General features: G+C 34.9%; 2 protein-coding genes across 4 annotated transcripts; both read left to right on the forward strand.

The window, feature by feature from the left end:
* Positions 1 to 1839: 1839 nt before the first annotated feature.
* On the forward strand, positions 1840 to 6882 carry LOC107039073 (cell division cycle protein 16 homolog). Its single transcript, XM_015258514.2, has 11 exons — positions 1840 to 2030; positions 2091 to 2243; positions 3080 to 3244; positions 3322 to 3481; positions 3550 to 3790; positions 3863 to 3942; positions 4608 to 4697; positions 5282 to 5591; positions 5944 to 6106; positions 6203 to 6395; positions 6557 to 6882. Exons 1-11 carry the CDS (start codon positions 1920 to 1922, stop codon positions 6847 to 6849), a joined length of 1959 nt encoding a protein of 652 aa, XP_015114000.1. The 5' UTR covers positions 1840 to 1919; the 3' UTR covers positions 6850 to 6882.
* A 1304-nt stretch (positions 6883 to 8186) lies between these two features.
* Positions 8187 to 20912, forward strand: LOC107039103 (cytoplasmic polyadenylation element-binding protein 1). 3 transcript variants are annotated; one of them, XM_015258570.1, is made up of 8 exons: positions 8187 to 8557; positions 10865 to 11171; positions 12383 to 12534; positions 15787 to 16043; positions 16685 to 17085; positions 17912 to 18237; positions 18697 to 19071; positions 19976 to 20912. In XM_015258570.1, the coding sequence occupies exons 1-8, from the start codon at positions 8537 to 8539 to the stop codon at positions 20144 to 20146; spliced, it is 2010 nt and encodes a 669-aa protein (XP_015114056.1). In that variant the 5' UTR covers positions 8187 to 8536; the 3' UTR covers positions 20147 to 20912. The 3 variants fall into 3 exon arrangements, with proteins under 3 accessions (XP_015114056.1, XP_015114054.1, XP_015114055.1); XM_015258568.1 differs by lacking the exon at positions 8187 to 8557 and adding an exon at positions 10413 to 10482; XM_015258569.1 differs by lacking the exon at positions 8187 to 8557 and adding an exon at positions 10413 to 10482 and having other exon boundaries at positions 15790 to 16043.
* The last annotated feature ends 1982 nt before the right edge of the window (positions 20913 to 22894 follow it).

The following is a 22894-nucleotide window of genomic DNA, read 5'->3' on the forward strand; positions in this document are numbered from 1 at the left end:
TTGGCGAAAGTCGACTTTCCCCCCGAAAAAAGCCTAAATATGGCACTTTGGCTCCGGGTGAAAAAAAAAATTTTTTTATTTCTGCATTTCTGGGGCAAGTGAGGGTCTCAGTGGCATTAGGCGGGCCAGAAAATACAGAATCAGCGTTCACCCGGCGGAAAAATTCGATTTTGGCGAAAGTCGACTTTCCCCCCGAAAAAAGCCTAAATATGGCACTTTGGCTCCGGGTGAAAAAAAAAATTTTTTTATTTCTGCATTTCTGGGGCAAGTGAGGGTCTCAGTGGCATTAGGCGGGCCAGAAAATACAGAATCAGCGTTCACCCGGCGGAAAAATTCGATTTTGGCGAAAGTCGACTTTCCCCCCGAAAAAAGCCTAAATATGGCACTTTGGCTCCGGGTGAAAAAAAAAATTTTTTTATTTCTGCATTTCTGGGGCAAGTGAGGGTCTCAGTGGCATTAGGCGGGCCAGAAAATACAGAATCAGCGTTCACCCGGCGGAAAAATTCGATTTTGGCGAAAGTCGACTTTCCCCCCGAAAAAAGCCTAAATATGGCACTTTGGCTCTGGGTGCAAAAAAAAAATTTTTTTATTTCTGCATTTCCGGGGCAAGTGAGAGTCTCAGTGGCATTAGGCGGGCCAGAGAATACAGAATCAGCGTTCACCCGGCGGAAAAATTCGATTTTGGCGAAAGTCGACTTTCCCCCCGAAAAAAGCCTAAATACGACACTGTGGCTAGGGGCGAAAAATTTTTTTTTTTATTTCTGCGTTTTTGGGGCAAGTGAGGGGCGCAGTAGCATTAGGCGCCCCAGAAAATACAGAATCAATCACTCGCCCGAAAAATATGACTTTGGCCGCAGGTGAAAAAAATTTTTTTTTAATTTTTTACTTTTTCTACATACCTTTTAGAGTTCTGCATAGTCCATCACTTGAATCCTCGGAATCAACGTTCACTCGGCCAAAAAGTATGATTTTGCCGCAAGTTGACTTTTCCCCTGGAAAAATTCAAGATATGACACTTTGACCCCAGGTGAAAAAAAAAAGTTCTATTTTTTGATTTTTTGACATATACTTTTGAGAGTTCTGGATAACCCGTCACTTTAATCATCGGAATCAACTCTCACTCGGCCAAAAAATTCGATTTTGCCGAAAGTCGACTTTCCCCCCAAAACATCCAAGATATGACATTTTGACCCCAGGTGAATTTTTTTTTATTTTTTACTTTTTCTACATACCTTTGACAGTTCTGGATAGCCCGTCACTTGAATCATCACAATCACCTCTCGGCCAAACAATACGATTTTTCCTAAAGTTCACTTTCCCCCCGAAAAAATCCAAGATATGACACTGGCCCCAGGTGAAAATGAAATTTCTGGCGCCTCCGAGTGTGCACGAAAATTCCCCCGAACTTGATGATTACGTTCAAAACATCGCCGTCATGTTCAAATCCACCGTACATCACCTGTCTCCCGTTTCTAATAGCTCATTTACTTCTTCTCTGGCTGATTCAATTTATTATATTCTATCTACTGCCCGATGGCCAGTTCGATCACTTAGTAATTTCGCTTGAAATGAGAATAGTCCCGCGTTCTTCCACCGTACCACTGCACTAAAAATGTCGACTGGCACGGCATTTCCTTAAGCTATCACCAATACCGAGCCCTGTTTAACCACCTGATGAGAATCTGCCCGTCCGAGAATATTTCAACAAATTTCCGTGCCCAACTGTCCCACGCCGGCTTCTGTACTGTCGCCATCTTCCCTAGAACGTGTCCAAACCCGTTTGCGTCCCCCCCCCCTATCGCGGCGCGCCATATTCGACTCTCTTCAATTCGTTGAGAGCCGGGAGAAAAACATAACCTTCTTCTCTGCTGTCATTTTCCCACAACTCAAAAAAAATAAATGTAATTTTCACAATAAAAATGTCGAGACAAGAAGGGGACAATGACTCCAGTGAAATGCAAAATTTTAATGAGGATAAGGGCATTAATTTGAATACCTATAGGAAACTCGTAAAATCCTACATCGACCTGGTAAGTTGATTTTATTGTTGATTTAGTGGGACCTTTGTTGTTTGTTTGTTGCTCTTTCAGCATCTTTACAGTGCGGCTCTCTTCTGGGCTGACAAAGTCTTATCGTTGAGTAATGATGATCCTAAGGATGTTTGTACACTGGCACAATGCATGTATCTGATGAAACAGTACCATCGGGCTGCCCATCTCATCAGGAGTCGAGGATTAGAAAAGGTGAGGATGAATTGATAAATGCGAAGGGTTCACTAAGTTAAGATCAACATTCAAGACATTTTTAATAGAGCAATTGATATTTTAAATAGACCAATTAATATTTTTATAAATATTCTTTTTAAAGCCTTCTTATAAAAATAATTGCCATAAAATAAGTTGTGAGGAATAATCCGTATCAAGACTTTTTTCTATGATTAACTGTCCGTTGAAAAATGCGCATGAAAATTACCTAATTTTCAATAAAATTGCTCCAATATAAGTTTTACGGAATTCCAATAGAATTTTTTAGAGAAAGCACTGGAGTTTTTTATTAATTTTTTTGGTAGAAGTTGAACATTAAAATAATTAAAATTTACGCATCCTCATCGAAATTTGGAAAATAATAAACTAATTAATAATCTAAATTTTCAGTCACATGATTAAATAATTCTAAATTTCATAAAATAATTTTCGATTAACCAAATAATCGCCAATCTTCTCAATTTAATTATTGATGGATAAACTAATTCGGAATTTGAACATTTAATTGACGATTAATTTAATAATTTAAAAATTGCAGAGAAATCTCAACTAATTGACTCATTCAAGATTTAACGTCATTTAAAATTTATGATTATACCGATGTCTAACATGTACCCAAAATGATAATATCAATCCACAAAAAAAGCAAATATCACACCAGAAGTTTCAAAATTACCCACATGAAACAGTTCCATAAAAAAATTCAACATCTTCTCTTCTGCTTTGCTATGACCGCATGCCTGGAAGGAATTTCTAAAATGTTTCGCATAAAAGGTTGGATCAATCCTGGAAAACGAATGCCTGTTTTTTTTCAGACCGATCTTATGTGTCACTATTTAACCGTTCGAAGTTTGCTGGAAGCGAAAGAGTTCAATGAAGCACTGCAAGTGATAAACGAACTGGAAATTTGCAGTAACATATCTCAGTCTGGAGTCAGTTTCATGGCCCATCCCAACATCCTCCAGGACGCGCCAAAGAATGTAAAGAATTTTTTTAATCAAAGATTTTGGTCTGATGAACGTTATAATCTTCAAGTAATTGATTGGCATTTCCACAGGTGCAAAGCGCGATTTTATACGTCAAAGGGAGAGTTTACGAAGCAACTGACAATAGGACTGTTGCCACAGATTGCTACAAACAAGCACTACACTGTGATGTTTATTCTTATCAGGCGTTTGAAGCCCTAGTGCAAAATCAAATGCTCTCTGCTGCTGAGGGTAATGAAATATTATTCGATTATTTTTCATTTTTTATGAGGAGTTTTACAGCTATTGTTTCTGTTCAGAGAGGGAATTGCTGGAATCTCTGCCATTCAACGAGCAATGTTCAGAAGCTGATAGAGAACTGTTGAGATTACTTTATGAGAGTAAATTGAAAAAATATCAGGAACCTACGGAGGATGTTTCGTTGGCGTCCTGCAATGTCAAAGGCGTTCTCATTAGTGCGAACCTGGATATGCAGGTGGCCAAGGCTGAACGATTATACTATAACTGCGATTATCATCAGTGTTTTAATCTTACGGAGAAGTAAGTTAAAATTTTAAGAAATTATTAGTATTAGTTTAGTTTTTTGCTAATTTGGTTGTTCTTGTCTTCTAGGATTCTGAAGAAAGATCCGTATCATAGCTCTTGTTTGCCAGTTCACATTGCTTGTTTGGTAGAATTGAAGAAGACGACGGGTATTAAATCTTTTATTCATTTTTCATCAGCTACTGATTTTGGAAATGGTGTGGGAAACCGTAATAAGTCGAATTCGACATTTTTTGCTGATTATGTGAAGCAGAATTTCGGAAAGAATTTCAAAAACAAATCTCTTGACGTTTCGTGATAAAATAAGTCATGTCTAGATGATTTCGCTGGTGGAAATAATTTAATTTCGTGGACAGTTTAGTAGAAATTTTTGTGAGAACGACGGCGAGTTCAATTTAAGCACGAAATTTTGAATTTCATTGAAAATTCAATGGAATTCCAATTTTTGAGTCTGCAGAGAGACGAGGATTCCCCAAATTACCTAAATTTTCAAGGAAAACCTGAATATTCAGTACCAAATGACTATTAATTTTCAATGAATTGGGAATCCAAGGATGTGTTGTCAACAATTTTCAGGGAACAATTGAAATCAAATTCACAGTTTTTGTTAATTTGCCATAAAATAGTGAATTCTCAATTTTAACTGAACCGTCACGTGAACATCTCCAAAAATATTAGCCAAAATTGTTCAATAGTGTAGGAAATCAATGAAATGGGAATCCGAGTCGTTGCCCTTTACCACTCCACAACCGAATCGATGATTTTTCTGTTAAATTTTCAATTCTCGACATCAATATTTTTTTTTCATTTTCAGCGTTATTTTATCTCGCACACAAACTCGTCGATTTATATCCCGATATGGCTCTCGCTTGGTTCGCTGTTGGTTGTTACTATTTTGGAATAGGTAAGTCCATAATCTTGATTCAAGGGTGTACCGTCAACGCTCCAATTTTTTTTATTTAACACGCGAAATTGAATTCAAATTCTATAGCAGAAGGTCCGGAAATTGTTTCGAAAATGTTTCGAAATTGTTTCGACTGTATCTTTGATACAGCCGTAATTTTACGTGAATGTCTATACAATAATTCTTTATAATTTTACGTGAACGTCTATGGTCTTCGCATCCGAAATTTGTGATCCACAAATTTGATCTCTTTCGTGCAATAATACCTCAGAATATAATACCGCGAAGGATCCCCCAAAATTGTAATGTATTTTTATTTTATGTTTAACGTAATTCGTCACAAGAAGCTTGTGACTGGCCATCGCCCGAGGGCCTTCAGACTCATCGTAATTTATTCCTGCAAACAGTGGAGAATGTTCTCGAATTTACTAGAAAAATCTAGAATTTTCCAGACTTTCGACAGATGGCGCTACTGCCGATAAGGAACCATAAGGACTTTTTCCCTAAATGGCCCCCCATAATGAACACATCGACGTATCTACGCCAAAAACCGTGTGAATCCCCTTAATGACGATGATTTTCAGGGAAGAGTGACCATGCACGGAGATATTTGGCGAAGGCAACGGCTCTTGATCGCTTGTTCGGTCCAGCCTGGCTGGCTTATGGGCACTCCTTTGCCGTTGAAAATGAACATGATCAGGCAATGGCTGCGTACTTCAAGGCCTCGCAATTGATGAAAGGCTGTCATTTGCCACTCTTGTACATCGGCCTGGAGTGCGGTCTGACGAATAATCTCAAATTAGCTGACAAATTCTTCCAACAGGCACAGACTATTGCACCCAACGATCCGTTCGTTATCCACGAGACTGGAGTGATATCCTTCTACAATATGGAGTAAGGCTGCAGCAAATCGTGCACTTTTCAATAAATTAATAGAGACGTGAGAAGGCGCAACAATTCAGTTACGAACCAGTAAAACTTTTCAAGTCGATTTGGCTCTCAGCCGAGTTTTCCAGGAATATCTCCGAATCTAAGGGAGATATCGAAATTTTTGTCATAATCTTTTTTGTAGAGCGAATTGAGATCTAGAAAAAAGGTTCTAACAAAGATTTCGCTATCTGCCTTAGATTCCGAGATATTCATTTAAAACTGACCTATAGTCACAATTGAGTTGAACTGTTTTAGTACTTCATTACTGAATTTAATTCGTCTCGTGGTTTTATTCAATCATTCGTATCATTTGCAGTTACAAAACAGCAGAAAAACAATTCAAAGAGGCAATGAAGAGGATTCAGAATGGACTGAAAGACGTGATTCTACCCAGCAAATGGGAGGCATTGCTGAACAACTTGGGACATACCTGTAGGAAACTAAAAAAATACGAAGAGGCCCTCGACTATCATCAACAGGTGACGAAAAATCTTGGAGATCATGGAGATGATCGAGGGGAACTGATAATTAATTTATACTAATCTATGCTCTTTTGTTGGATTCACCATCCTCAGGCTTTAGTACTGAATCCATTGAATCCATCGACCTATTCGTCCATTGGTTTCATCCACGCGCTAATTGGAAATACTCAGGAGGCTGTGGATGCGTTTCACCGGGCCCTTGGACTCAGGAGAGACGATACATTCACGACAACAATGCTCGGATATGTTATGGAGCAACTTATTGATGAAAGTCCCCCCTATCTCGGTAAAAACTTCGTCGTTATCAGCTCAATCTTCCTTTCGTCTTTCCAAATCCAAATTTGTTTTTGTTGTTTCTATTTCACTTTCATTTTTGTGTTTTTATTTTACCTCAAGACCGCTTCGTACTTTTTTCGTGAAAAAAGTGAAAAATCTACTTGATTTCAGATGCTCCAACTGAAATGCCAAAGTATAAATTCTCAGAGGCTCGAGTCCCCCCGCAAGCCGCCGATAGTTCAGACAATCAGGCAGCTGGACCTGCTGGAGCTCAGGATCAAGAAATCAACAAATTACGAGTGAATTTATTCTCACGTTGGGGCGAAGACTCGGGGAAAAACGATGAGAACACAACTGATAAAACTGAAAATCGATCTCGAGATGTTGTGAATTATTCCACAGGTGACATGAGTTCTGAAGTGGAGATGCTGGATTCGTCGACAGCTCACATAGAATATAATTGAGATGAATAAAGCGCCTTGATTTTTTGGTCTAAATGATGTTATTTGTTATTTATCTCACAACCTAGTCCCAGAATTGTGTTTGTGATTTGCGATTCGAGAATGCGATTTGCAATTTCGAAAATGCGATTTTTAGACCTGGTCCGTACGCGTGTTTCTCTTTAATTGGTCGCTAACGAATGTATGGAATTGAATCTTCTTTTTCAAATGTAGGTATTGTTGAGCCCTATCCATCCCCCTGAATTAAAATTTAGTTCATCGATTAGTTTTTTAATTTTCGAATTTTTTCGAAAATCGATTGTCCCACGATAACTGAAGAAAATGTTCTGGATTGATTGACTGATGGCTTGAAAAATTTGTTTGGATGTTCTTTTGACCGAGTTCGAAGATGAAGGTGATAGCAATAATCGTTATTTTGATTTATTTGAAAATTTGCAAAAATTTTGTATTTTTTGAAAATCAGAATTCCGGGGATATCTTTGAATATCATGCTTCAAATGAACTCAATCATAGCTTAAAATGTTTGTTTTAATGCCATTAAGTCCAAGTGAAAAGATGATTACGATAGCTATATCGATTGATTTGATTTTTATGATGATTGTTGAAAATTTCGAATTTTTCATGAATTTTCCTGAACGTGAGCTTTCTGATGGTTTCTTCAAATGTGATGTTTCAAATTCATTCAAGTATGTACAAATGAAATTTTTCTATTAACATTTTATCGAAGGGCGAGGGGAGAGATGGAACCGTAAAACGACAATCGGTTGTATAGAAGAAATGGATAACAAGAATAACGATGATGATAACATTCAACTAAGTTGTAAATCTGGCAAAATTAGTTGAAAAGAAATCTTGTTCAATCTAATGAAATGAAATAAACAATGGGATTATACATGATAGATGGAAATGATGTGCAAAATAACCATTCCGAAGAATTTTCCCACTTGTTTCATATTTTTAAAATATTTCCTAACGCTTCAACATCGAAATTCAAATTCAGCCCTGCAAAGTTTAAATAATAAAATCATTAAATTGTAAAATGTCCGGAAACTAGGGTCAAATCGGACTCACATGAAAGCTCTGATGTTAGACTACAAAAGTAGAAAAACATTTCACTGGAGAAAAAAAAATGCTTAGATATCCCTAACTAATTTTTCCGCAAAAAAAATCAGAACACATAATTACACAATTAATTTCCTTCAACCCTGCGAGCCGATTCAGGGGGCGGTCCCTGACGGACGCGCATGCGTTTCATCCGAAACCACCGATTGCGCTCGAGAGAGCGGGGGTGAGACTGGGGAGACACTCAATTCTCAATTCAGTTTGCTGAGTGCCGCCGAGCGTGGTTGAACTGATTGAGAATCGCGAGAAGTGTTTGCGAAATTAAGCCCTCTACAAAAATTTACAGATCACCCTTTAGTGCCTAGAGACATTTTCGGGGGGGTAGACGACACTTACAAAACATTTCTCCAATTAAAAAATGGAATAATCCTCAATAATCCGATAATTACCCCATAAGCACTCGCCAAACTGCAGATTTTAAACCGAAACTTGTCAACTCATTCATTGATTTCACAGTAAAAGTTTAGTTTCCCTATTTTTTTCAATTATTTATTATTTAAAATTGTGAAGAAATGAACAACAAGTCGTCGAAGAGTGCGTAGAAAAAATAAAAAACAGAAGCAACCACATGCCGTCCCTCTTGCAACAGGTAAGCATGATCTCACGTTCTTTCATTCAAAATTATTCTCACGATTTATCGATCAATTGTTGAGGGAGAAGACCAGCGAATTTTGACTTGAAAATTGTTTTTCCATCGCGAATTTCGGTGTAGATCAACCGTGTCTTTGTCCTCGTGATTTCCGAGAAAAGGGTGGCCGACTGAGAGCCTCTGATCTCGGCGATAGAATACCCCTTGTAAACAAAACCTTTCGACCACCGTGAAACTACGCCAGTAGCCACGTGTGATGGGTGGCCTTCAAAATGTACTTTCATCTCATTTATTGATTTTTTTTTTCGAGAAAAATGGGAATTAAGTGGGCCCCACCCCCTATTGCGACGCATTCTCGATATTTTTCGTTTGGTTTCGTCATTCATATTTTGAATTATTTTTCCTCGAATTATTTCCATTCGTCACCATTTATCAACTGAAAAATTGAACAATTTGAATAGGATTCGTCTTTAATAATTTATATTGTGTTGAAAAATTGAAGGGTGGGTGGGGTAAAATGGACACTTGAAACTCTTTTTAATTGTTCATAACTCAGAAACAAATTTATCAGTTGAGAGCAGTTAAGGCTCGTCCCAAAGGGAAAGAATTGTTTTTTGTATTGAAAAAAAAATTATTGAATTTCATCAACATTTCAACCCCTCATTAATATTTTTAAAAAAGTCAAAAGTGTTCGTTTTACCCCAACTTCCCCTAAATTAAATAGCCACGTATTGATGGGTGGCCTTTAAAAATATATTTTCATCTCATTTGTTGATTTCTTTTGAGAAAAATGGGAATTAAATGGGCCCCACCCCCTCCCTTGCGACGCATTTTCGAGATTTCATTATTTCGTCTGATTTGATTATTAATATTTAATTATTTTTCCTCGAATTATTTCCATTCGTCACGATTTATCAATTGAAAAATTGAACAATTCCAATAGGATTCGTCTTGAATAATTTATCGTGTGTTAAAAAATTTAGGGGAGGATGGGGTAAAATGGACACTTTAGACTGTTTTTCAGTTGTTCATAACTCAAAAACAGATTTATCAATTGGCTCGTCACAAAGAGAAAGAATTGCTTTTTGTATTGAAAAAAAAAATTATTGAATTTCATCAACATTTCAACCCCCATTAATATTTAAAAAAAGTCAAAAGTGTTCGAAAAATGGGAATTAAATGGGCCCCACCCCCTCCCTTACGACGCATTTTCGATATTTCATTATTTCGTCTGACTTCATTATTAATATTCAATTATTTTTCCTCTTATTATTGCCATTCGTCAGGATTCATCACCTGAAAAATTGAATAACTCGAATAGGATTCGTGTTGAATAATTTAAAGTGGATTGAAAATTATATAATTGCAATATTTATGGATTTGGATATTATTTGAATATTATTTCAGATTTGCAATACTTTTCATTTGGGTTCGTAATTAGTATTGAATCATTTTTTCTCTTCTATTATTTCTATTTGTCACAGTTTATCACAGTTTGTCACAGTTTATTATCTGAAAATATGCAATCACCTATTCGTGTTGATGAGTTCACCTCCAATTTCCACATATTCCGTATCCAGCAATAATTCCCCTCCTGTTTTGCTGATTCCTCAGGGCGATATTTCCAGAATTTGGCGACCACAGGTTGTAATTAATCACAGGTACTCTTTTGTATCTTCACACCGGTTCAATGTATACTTGATAGTTTTTCTCCCCTCAGTTCCAGGAACATGGGACTTGGGTTTTCTTTGTTCTTTCCCACTCCCCCCGCTCGCACCCCTTAATCCATCGAAAAATTTGTTTTTATTCGCACTACGATCGGTCTCTTTGTGTGATACATTCGTAAACGGAATCATACGACGATAGCCAGTCGAAGTGTAATGAACGACGCACCAGTCTCATCATTCTCTACGCAAAATAATTCGGTTCGTGTTAAATAATTCGGTTTTCCCTCGTGCACTACAACAATTCAATAACGAAACGGTAAAACGGTTTAAGTCGACTCAACTGCCAGCTGAGTTTTTGAGGAATATCACCGAATCTAAGGGAGATAGCCTAATTTTTGTAATCACCTTTTTCGTAGCTCTAAATTCGCTCTCTAAAAAAGGTTATGACAAAAATTTTGCAATCTGCCTTAGATTCCGAGATATTCATGGAAAACTGGGCAATTGTAAAAAACGACTTGAGCTGTTTGACCGCTTCGCTACTGAATTGGTGAGATGGAACAATAGATGATATCATGATTAATTAATTCAATTATTGAATAAAGGCTTTTGATATTTTTTATTTGTTTATTTTGTGTTTCAGTTGGCCATGTCGTTTGAAGGGGAGAATGGAAATCCATTGGAGATATCGAACGATGAGACGATGAAGCACCCTCAGCATAGGGAGACCATGCAAATGCAGATGGAGCAGAGGGATTCCATAATGAAGAGAGAGCAACATCAGCAGCAGCCGATTGCACGAGAGCCTCTACATCAATTTGGAAAGTCACTGAGTAACTTGTTGCTTGATCTGCCACCACCCCCAACACCTACACCTGGACCGCACTACCCGTGGCATTCACAGGAGGCCGGATGCAGGCCCGAGACGATCAAAGAGAATGCCTTTGAAGGTAAAAAAAAAATTAATTAAAATTAATTCGAAAAATTGAAAAAAAAAAATTTCTTGATATTTTTTTTTTTTTTTTTTGAAAAAAAATCTGTCCTCGTAAAGGAGAACAGAATTTTGGACCTTCTAATTTCATCTTCAAATGTTCCACTTCAATGGTTCACCTAATAATTTTCCACCAAAAAAATTCAACTTGAAAGTAGGAAAAAACAAACAGAATTTTTTTTTTTTTTTCGTTGAAAAAACTTCTCTTGTTATGAAGGGGAAAAGAATTTTAGACTTTTTAATTTTATCTTTAAATGTTCTAGTACAATAGTTCAATTAATCCTCTTCTAGCCATGAAAATCCATTTGAAAGTATGAAAAACCAAAAATGAAAAAAAAATTCTCTTTGAACAAAGTGTGAAGGGAAAAAAAAATCAGACCTAATTTCATATTTTAATGTTTTAATATGATAGTGCAATTAATTCCCTTCTGTCAAAAAAATCCATTAAGCGGATAAAGAATTTTAAGCCCTCTAATTCCACCTCTAAATGTTCCAATACAATAGTTCAATTAATCCTCTTCTATCAAAGAAAATCCCTTTGAAAATATGAAAAAACAAAAATAAAAAAAATAAAAAATTTCATTGAAAACAAAATTTCTTCTAATTTCTATCATTCTCAAATTTTCCTGCTAATTCCACCTTTAAATATTTTAATGCAATAGTTCAACTAATCCCTTTGGATTAAAGAGAATCCCTTCAAATGTAATTAAGTCCAAAAATTAACAAATTAAAAATTACTGCTCATTGAAAAATAACAAAAAACATCTCTCTTCATAAAGATGAAAAGAATTAAAGAGTTCATGTTTAAATGTTTCAATACAATAGCTCAACTAATTATTTTGAATTGAAGAATCCCTTTGAAGATAATAAACTCCAAAATAAAAGTATTAAAATTATTTCTCGTTAAAAAAATTTGAAAAAAAAAGATCTTCCGTTATAAAGATAAAACTAATTTTACACCTTCGAATTTAATGTTTCAATAAATTAGTTGCACTAATCATGTTGCACCTATATATCACGACATATTTTTCTGAACTGTTATCGTCATACTTTTGTTATAATTTCTCGGTATTCACTTGTTTGCGATTCACAACGGAGTTGTATCTTCCCCGAGAATTTCAAAGTTATTCGTATCTCCTCCAAAATAACGTAATTGAATCATTTTCGCAGGGGACATGTCGATCTCCGATTTATTTGGCCTCGGGATGCCCAGAGGGTCCTTGATGGGCAGTCAATCATCAACAGGTTCATCCCCAGGATATCGACATCATGCACAACAGTATGGACCCAGTCATGGACAGAGTCAGCAGTTCAACTATCAGGTTGGTTATAACGAAAAATATCCTTGAAAATTATTCATTGCACTTGACAATTTTGCTAAATGAAATAAATCATTTTTATTTCGGAAAAAATTACGAAAAATCTTATTTTCTCTGTTCTGAGGTTCTAGATAATCCTATTAAAATAAATAAAGAATTGTAATTTGCTCAAGGAAAACAAAACTGTTCTTCGGAAAGGAAAATCTCTTCATTTGAGAAAAATTAATTTTTCTTGATTTATTTGATATATGAAAATTATTTGTTGCACTTGATGATTTAATCAAGAGTAGAATCTTTTCTATTTGAGGAAAAAAGATACAAAATCTTCCCCTTGGTACTAAATAGTCGTATTAAAATCAATGAAGAATTATAGTTTTCTCAAGAGAAAGAAAAACAACGGATTTCCGAAAAAAAATTCTTTCATTTGATAAAAAATCATTTTTGTTTCTTTATTGTTGAGTTATTAGCAATTTGAAGACATTTGATCGATGAAAATTATTCGTAGAACTTCATAATTTCATCAGACGAAATGAATTGTTTTTATTAAAAAAAAAAATTTAATCTCGTTTTCTCCCTCCTGTGGTACTAGATATTCGTATTAAAATCAATGACGAATTATAATTTTCTGAAGGAGAAGAGAAACAACTGATTTTTGGAAAGTTTGTGAAAAATCCTCTCATTTTCTAAAAATTGTTTTTTCTCCGTTTGATGCCATACTCTTAGCACTTCAAAGATATTCGATTTTCACTCGTTCAATAGATAGTAAATGTTTTGTGCTTTCCACATCTGTACATGACGTTTCAATACAGCGATATGAACATACAGAGAGGGCACGAGTACCTAGAATTGCTGTCGATACTGTAACTCAATGCTGGATAGCTTATTAAATTCGGACTTATAATTCTTCCCTTCTGAGAACCCCCAGAATTACCGTGTCTGTACCCTCTCGAATCTGAAAACCTGGCAATTGAAGGTGTTTGTCCATTCATGTTCGAGAGACATTTCCCAATTTTTCAGACTAATAGAAGAATTTGTGAAAACAACATTCTTGATAATTAAAAAAATTAACTGCGGTAGCTTTGACGAAATGGAACAAAAAACTTCTTTTCTGATGCACTAGATCGCGTATGAAAAAATTCATCGAAAAAACCTAGCGCTTCACTTTAAAATAATTTTTAACAAACCTAGTGTTTCCTTTAAAAAGTCTATTGCATTTCTATTTTAGTTCTGTTAAAATTTGATCAAATAATGATATTGTTTTTTGCGTGAAGCTAATTATTCAACTGTAACGTATTTTTTAACACAAATTTTCGGAAAAATTTTCCGCAGTATTTTGAGTTTTTCACGATAAAATCGCAGAAGCTAAATTTAAAAAAAATCAGCCTCTAAAGATTTTTTTTCAAGGTTCTGATTAAAACCAACATTTTTGATAATTACAAAAAAAATTGCGGTAGTTTTGACGAGATGGAAACAATTTTTTTTCTTATACACTACATTACGTATGAAAAAACGTATCAAAAAACCTATCATTTTCTTTAAAAAAGTCTATTGAATTTTGACTGAAATTTTGTTAAAACTTAATCAAATAATGATATTGATTTTTTACGTCAATTCACTCGAAAGTAACTTCCCTTATCAAAAAACCAATTATGCCACTGCAATGTCTTTTTTTAACCCAAATTTCCAACGTTTTCCGTTGTATTCTCCTTAATTTCCCCTGATAAAATCCCAGAGACAAAATTCAGAACATTTATACCCAAAAATTTTTATATAAAATATCTCAAGAGGATCAGTTACCCAGAAAAATCAGCATCTCAAGCTTTTTTCCCACAGAACAATATATATTAAACAATTGGAAAAAATTCAACTAGAATTCCTATCAGAATTCCAACGGAATTCTATCGACACGTACGAAATTCCTGATAAGTATCAGCCTAGAGATAAAAATAATCGTTGTTTCTGCATTGTCCTCTGTTATTTATCATCCTAAAATACATGCACATTTGCGGATACTTATAGTCTGTGAAATGCAATTCACGAGCATCCAGAATATGCTTCCAAGTTCTCTTACACATGATATACGAGGTGATTCATCAGGCGGAATAGTCCACGCAAATTTTTATTGCCATTTCCTTCTTGTCGTACAATCGAATCCGCGTACACTTTAGCATTGCTTACAGCGAGTATAACTTTTTCTTCCTCCGAAGTTAAAATCCAAAGTGGCCACATTAGGCATCGAGTACAATAGTCCGAGTGGATAATATGAATTTGTAGAATGTGAGGGACGTTAAGGGCGACCCGGTTTACAGCTGAGCCAAAGAATTTTCCGCGGCACGAGCCAAACAACTCTATGTAATATCTGTACTAGGGTGTTAGCAACAACCACTAGCTTCTTTCTACTCATTTTCGTTTATCTCTCTCTCCCTCCTTCACCATAGGCATGGTAAAAACTACAGGGCATTACGCTGTATTATTTTGGATATTTTCCAAGGATTGTGCTACGAAGCTAATTCAAAGTAACAGGGAAGGAACTATTGCAGAGTTATTTACAAACTTTCACGCATAGAAGTCAGTTCCAGGAGAGATAAGTGTGAGAAATTAATGGGTGAATCCTTTGTTCTCACATTTTCATGGGAATTTTCCTCATGCGTTGGCATTGGCGAAATCGATAAGAGGAATATGTCAGCTGAAAGGAAATTTTTGTGGAAGAAATATTGAAATGAGTTGTAGAGGAAAATGAGATTTTCTGGATTTTTGCTGCTGAATGCAAACTTTGTAATCGTTCAGATTTGAGATGTATTGTTCCCATGGTTTTCATAGATAATGTTTATAATATTCCCCAGTTGCTGAGAAAAATTCTAACTAGCTGTACACAGTTTAGGAGATGATATATATAAAGACGATCGGTTGTATAGAAGAAAGGGATAATAAAAATAATGATGATGATAAAATTCAACTAACTTGAAAATCTGGCATAATTAGTTGAAAATAAATTTTATTCAATCTAATAAAATGAAATAAACAATGAATTATACATGATAGATGGAAGTGATGCGCAAAATAACCATTCGGAAGCATATTGCTAATTTATTACCAAAAATAACTATACTATAACTGGAAAAGCTATAATATTGACCGAAACGTCGCATCTACGACAAATTAACGAACTTGGCTCGTTAACAAATCGTTAACAAATTAATGAACAGCAAAATTGATTGAAATAATAAATAAAGCCTGTTTCATGATATTTTCCAGCAGTACGATGATGATAGTAGTGGCTACGAGACGTACACATCCAACATCGACATGCCGAGTACACCGAACTCGATGACCACACCAGAAAGTCCCAGTACTACTGGCAGTATTAATTCGTATCCTTACAGCTACTCCCCAAGTACAACCAACTCATCTCCATCGTCGACTCGTTCACACTACAATCACATGGGCTCACCGTCTTCATCAATTCACTCGAATTGCTATGGTCGTCCTATACGAGGCTCTCCACCTTACAGGTATTGAATTGAAATTGAAAATAAATAAATAAAAATTATTTTGTTCATCATTATCATACCATCAATTTTTGAATATTTTTTGAATACGAAAAAAATGAGAAAGTTTACGTTTCAAAATAATTCCTGGAATCGTTGAAAAATGTGAATATTTCAAGATTGCGACTTTTTTGTATGAATAGTTTATGAACAATCAATTTTCTACCGTAAAATTTATTTTTAGAAATTGTAAAAAATCATCCATATTCAAAATCTTATCAGAAATTGATCATTCAAAAAACGATATTTCCAAAAGGTTGAAAAATGCCTATTATTTATTAATGAAAACAATATTTAAAAAATGATAATTTTTTGGAAAAATCAACTTGACTGAATCCGATCATTTTTACTAATTTTTCTCACGCAGTTTAATTTTCAAAAATTGTTAACGATTAAAAACAGTCCGTTTTACCTCACTCTTCCTTCAGAATTAAACTACAATACAATTTCAACTAAATAATCCGTTAGACCATTCATCTCAGTCTTCAATATTTCAAGTCCTTTCAAATTTAAATTAAATTCTAATGAATTTATCTATCGATTGACGTATTTTCCGTACTGAATGTATTCGTTTAATACTGAAGCAAAAATTGTTTTATAATTAGTGATTGCAGTAGCCCAACGATGGATCATCCCCACATGATTGGCTGCAATTGCTCCCGATCCAATTCACCAGCAGATTCTGACATGAGTGGAGGTAGTGGTATGGATTTTTCCCTGTCTGACATGATGAGCGTTTTATCACTGAATCGTTCATACTGCTCGGATTCAATCAATTCAATGATCGATTCAGACATGGAGAGGTATCACAATAATCGGGCAGCTGCTATTCAACGTATGACGATGAAAAAATTTCCACCTGCCCCTCATCAGCTACCATCACCACATGGAATTCGTCATCACCATTGCTGTCCAAACAGCAATCACACTGTGAATGTCAACTCACCCAATGCTGAATCAGTATTCTCGTTGGATCGTGCTGCCAAATTTCACAGGAATGCTGCTGGTAAATAACATTAATTATCATAAGGGGATTGATAATAAATAGTAATAATTATATCCGATGATAATCTCTCTATATTATAAAAATCCAAATGGACCTCTGGTGATGAAAATTTGGTATTTGAAGTTAAGACTCCAAAATTGAGACAAAATAACGGTCATGAGGGTCAGAATAAGGGTCATAAGTGTCCAAATCAGGGTCATGAGGGTCAGAATAAGGATCGCGAGGGTCAGAATAAGGTTCACCAAGGTCAGATTAAGAATTATGAAGGTCAGAATAAGGTTCACGAGGGTTAGATTAGGGATCATAAGGGTCACAAGGGTAAGATTAAAGGTCACAAGGTTAAAATAAGGGTCGAAAGGGTCAGAATAAGGTTACAAGGGTCAGATTAAGGGTTACAATTGTCAGATTAAAGGTCACAAGGTTAGAATAAGGGTCGAAAGGGTCAGAATAAGGTTCGCCAGGGTCAGATGAAGAGTCACAAGGATCAGATCAAGGGTCCCAAGGGTCAGAATAAGGATGAGGGGGGTCATAGGGATGTTGAGTAATAGTAGATTGAGTAGGAAGTCTTTTTCGTCTGATTATTTTCTGACAACTTAGCCCTCAGCTGAGTTTTCCCGGAATATCTCAGAATCTAAGGGAGATAACGAAATTTTCATAATGACCTTTTTTCTAGAGCGAATTGAGAGCTACAAAAAAGGTCATGACAAAAATTTCGCTATCTCCCTAAGATTTCGAGATATTGATTGAAAACTGACCAATAGTCAAGATCTACTTAAATCGTTAGAATTAACAATCAATCAATCGATTAATCGTTATCAATTTACAGCCCTCTGCGAGGCTACGCACACCTGGAGTGGTACTTTACCGATGCGTACGCAGAAGCCAACAGGATACTCGTCCAAAGTTTTCCTCGGAGGATTGCAGTGGGACATTACAGAGGCACTACTCATTCATACTTTCAAACAGTTTGGACCGATAAAAGTTGAATGGCCAGGAAAGGAGCAATCGACAGCCCAGCCCAAGGGATACGCTTACATAATTTTCGAGTCAGAGAAACAAGTAAAGGCATTGCTGTCGTGTTGCACACATGTGTTCTCGAATGGTGGAAGTTATTACTACAAAATTTCATCCAAGAGGATGAAAGGGAAACAGGTATATTTATAATATTTTCTGGTAGTTTCTTTGCTCATTTCCGGATAGATATTTGGTAAAAAAAAAACAGCAAAATAATTTATGTATAAATTATCAAAATTTATGAAATTTTTTCTGTCGAATTTCCCAACAGAAACCAATAAAAACAAATAGAATTTCTAATAGAATTCAAATACATTTGAAAACCAATCGAATTTTCTCAGTTTGTCCTTTTGGATTTTATTATGGAAATTTATGCAGGAGAATTTCTGTTAAAGAAACAGAATCTATTGATGTTTTTAAATCACAGACTGTTCACATTATTTAATGGATCATTAGCATATTATTATAATCATATTATTCAATAAAATTCCGACAAAACTCTAATATTTAATAAAATTTCCCTAAGGAAACGCCAAATTTTTCGATTAAATTTTTTCATACATTCTTCACTCATAATTTCTCGTTATTATATTCCAGGTCCAAGTAATTCCTTGGGCACTGAGTAACAGCAACTACTCAAAGTCAACGTCTCAAAAATTGGACCCAGGAAAGACAGTTTTTGTGGGAGCCCTCCATGGTATGCTCACAGCTGAAGGCCTGGCAACGGTCATGGATGATCTTTTTGATGACGTTATTTACTGTGGTATTGACACTGACAAACACAAGTATCCCATTGGATCAGCTCGTTTGACATTCAGCAGTAAACGATCCTACAGAAAGGCAGTTGCTGCTGCATTCATTGAAATTAAAACAGCCAAATTTACGAAGAAGGTGCAGATTGATCCGTACCTCGAGGATTCAGTGTGCTCTGGGTGTCGTGTGCAGCAGGGGCCATACTTCTGTCGTGAGCCGGTAAATTTTACAATTTTCAATACTATAATTTTTTTAAATGAAATTTTTCCTCATGAATTACATGTGAAATTCTCATTCCATTTGAGCCCCATTGGGCCCTAAGTCTCGGGACATTTTTGCAATGATTTTATTATTTAAACTTTGTAGGTCTAAATTTGAATCTCGATATTGAACCGTTGGAAAACATTTTTCAAATCTGAAAAAAAAATTTGAGAGTTTACTTTTGGAGGAAGATTGAGGAAATAATTTATAAATTGCAGTTTTGGAAAATTACGAGCATTTTCTATAAATAATTTATTAACAATCAGCTTTTCACCACTAAAATCATTTGTTCAAAATCGTAACAAATTTATTCATATTCAGAATTGTACTAGAAATTGATTTTATACATAAAAAAAAAATGAGATTTCGACAGTAAAACAATTTCAATTATTTATTTATACGAAATATTTATATTTACGAATGTTTAAAAAATAATGCTATGCAAAATGTAATTAGAATGACGCGGAATATTTATGATTTTTTTCGAATTTTTCTCACTCAATTTAATTGACAAATTTGATGATTGAAAATAGTGGAATCTATATTTAATCTGTATCAGACTGTAAAAGATACTTGGATATCCTTAATGGATGACTGTCTTGACTTGAATAAACAAATCAAATTAATTAATTAAGTGACTCATTGACAGATATTTTACAGATAAAAATTGATAACTTCTAATTTTTCTGTGAGTCTTACCCCTTGAGATCTTCCCTTCAAAAATTCTCGAGCATAAATTCTCCAATTTTTTCATCTCTATTCTTTCAATTTACAATCACAAAATTCGACTCTTAAAAAAGTAATAATAATGGTTAGAAAAATCCCCTCAGTCCACGAAATAAATTCTCTTTTTCCCTTTCAGATGTGCTTCAGATACTTCTGTCGCAACTGCTGGCTCTGGCAGCACTCTATGGAGTCCATGCGTCAACACAAACCCCTCACTCGTAACTCCAAGATCAATCAAGTCGTTGGATTGACACCAAACTTCGGTTTGAACGGTGCTGGTAACCGTACCCAAGTTGGTACAATCTAAGAGAAATAATGAAGCTCAACAGTCACCACGTGGGAGTCCCTAGGATTATGGAAAATGTTTCGGAACATTTCTTCTGGTGATATTCTTCTCCCAAACTGACTCAGCTGATCTCATCCCGGGGCTGTTCCACCCGAAGGATTGACATTCTTCATTCTTCCTTATTTCAAGAACACGATAATTGGTGCTGTTGCTCGTAGAACGTGGGTACTTTTGTTAATGATTTTTTTTGTTTTTTTTTTTGCCTGTATTGGCAAGTTTTGAATCACATTGTTATTATCAGTAATAATTGGTAGAGTCGTTCAACGGTAAAAGTAACGCATGAAAAATGCCTAAACATTATGTGAACGTAAAAAGTGAAGGAATAATTTGAATGGAAAGGGCGCTGAAGAACCATTGCCTAGATTTCTAGAAGTAATTTTTTTATTTATTCGTTTATTTGGGGTTTTGACTCTAGTTACCGTGCAAACAATTTTTTTTTTACTAATGGAGGAAAATATATATTGCAAAATATATACATTAATCGTGCTAAATTGTTAACGCACTGAAGAACGGTGAATGAGATTATTCGATAGAGCTAGACTAGATCTTGGCTTTTATAGTGAAGTAATGGTTTTTTTTTACACTATGAGCATAGGGAATCATTCACTGTTCGATTGATATGTATCGAGCTGTAAAAATAATCGATGAGATCAGCTTCTCCTACGTTATTATGCGTTGATGTTCATCCAAGCAATTACCTGATCTTCAATAATTTGTCTTAGAATGATTTAGCGAGTTGTCGATAATTCGAGTGAGTTTTAGTTATTTATTTTTTTTTTCCGCCTTTCTGAATACTCGATGGATGATTATTATTTGAGGTTTTCAAGTTGTAATTCACAAGTGATCATCGCTTTCTGGGTTGTATTGACTCACGTCACATGCGTCCAACGTAAATAGAAGTCTAGAGAAGTCGATTATGGCGTTAAACATTGTTTAAAATCGTTCATTATGTCGAGAGAAAAAATGTTCTAGTGATGTTACTTGAGGCACGATTCTTTTTCCAATAATTTCATTTATCAATGTGTCGTTATAATTTTTTTTACGTGAGGTTGTACAGTGTAACGATTTTGGGTCAATCAGGACTGAAAGAGGGCCATAAATTATTAAGAAAAAAACAATGTTGCAGAACGTCTGTGATACGCGAGTGAAAAAGTTTTCTTGATTTATTCGGAACTATTCATTATCGGCGATTTAGCACAGACTAATTTACTCGTTGACGAAATTGAATAAGAAAAAAAACACGGTTTACAATTTCTGAGGGAAATTGTAGCGAATCGTTTGTGGAATTTTTTTTTCATTTTATTTTTACTTTTTTTTTCATTATTGCGTTCATTGTATTTTGTTACGAACAGGCAATCGAAAGATTTGACTGTAAATGAGTGAAATTAAGTTCTGGCCTCTTTTCAATTCGCGCCCCAAATTGAAAATGAAAAAAATCATGCTTTTTCATGCCTTCTTTTTTTTCCTTTGTTAAAAAAAAGTTGAATTAAAATTCATACCTTTGCAGATTATTTCTCTTCTTTTTCTTTATTTTCTGGCTTACCTTCTCTCACGCTTCTTCTTCCTTCTCCTAATGTTCCTTCTGTTACACGTATGAAAGAATGAGTAAACAAATTCGGAGCTTTATTTATTTAGATTTTTTCATCTGACTGATTCTCTTGAGCTTTTTTCTATCGAAATTCATATTATGGGTAGAGAAAATTGCAACAGAATAAGTTGAACAACATCAAAATTATAGAGTTCTCATATAATTAAATAATTTCTGATAAATTTTAGATTTCCAACGAAACTTTTTCATACGTGTATTTTCAATTTCAGAGCATTACTAACCAACACTAACAAGCGGCCTCTGTACTTATGATAGTAGAATATTAAAAACATTCCAAGCTAATTGGTTTTAATTATGAATGGCGCTTTACACTGTCATCACCTGATTAATCATTTCCTCTAGGATTTTTCACAATCACGGAATATACTTTAAAACTATTTGTAACGTAGAGATTTTAAAGAACCTTGTTTTTATGAAAGAGTCAACTGATTTATCTAAACTTTTAATCAGCCGTGCCTTTTAATATTAATCTCCGTGAAATTTTATTAATAATGTGGAGTAACACAAAATTATTTTAGAAATTACTGAATATGTTGAAACACAGGGTGACTTATAAATAATAGTGAAAAATGTTTGGAGCGCGTGAGTGCCGAGCTTTTTTAAATTCAATGTTGAATAATACCTTTTAAAGAATTGCGGATTTCAACAAGTTCGTGAGGAGAGTACAGTATTGGCTATTATTAATTACGTGATTTTGAATTTATCTCACGGTAAAGGAGTTGTTTCATGCGATTGCATAAAGAGAAAAATAATGAAAGCGTAAGGAGAAAAATAACGCGGTTAAACAATAATGTGGAGGAAAAGAAATTTATAGCTGGAGAACACTGAGCAGCACATGTATGAATAAATTAATAGAAAGACCTAACGATTTCTTTGAGAAATTCTATTGAAGTGCTGTCAAAACTAGTAAACCAGTGGCGGAGCGATAAAACGATTCAAGTCGATTTTGACGATTGATCAATTTTCAATGAATATCTCAGAATCTTAGGCAGATAGCGATTTTTTTCTTATGACCTTTTTTGTAGATCTTACTTTGCTCTACAAAAAATGTTCTCACGAAAATTTCTCTATCTCCCTTAGATTCAGAGATATTCAATTTC

Source organism: Diachasma alloeum, unplaced genomic scaffold, assembly GCF_001412515.2.
Source record: "Diachasma alloeum isolate Michigan unplaced genomic scaffold, Dall2.0 Dall_scaffold_00291, whole genome shotgun sequence".
In the NCBI taxonomy this organism is placed as follows: domain Eukaryota; kingdom Metazoa; phylum Arthropoda; class Insecta; order Hymenoptera; family Braconidae; genus Diachasma; species Diachasma alloeum.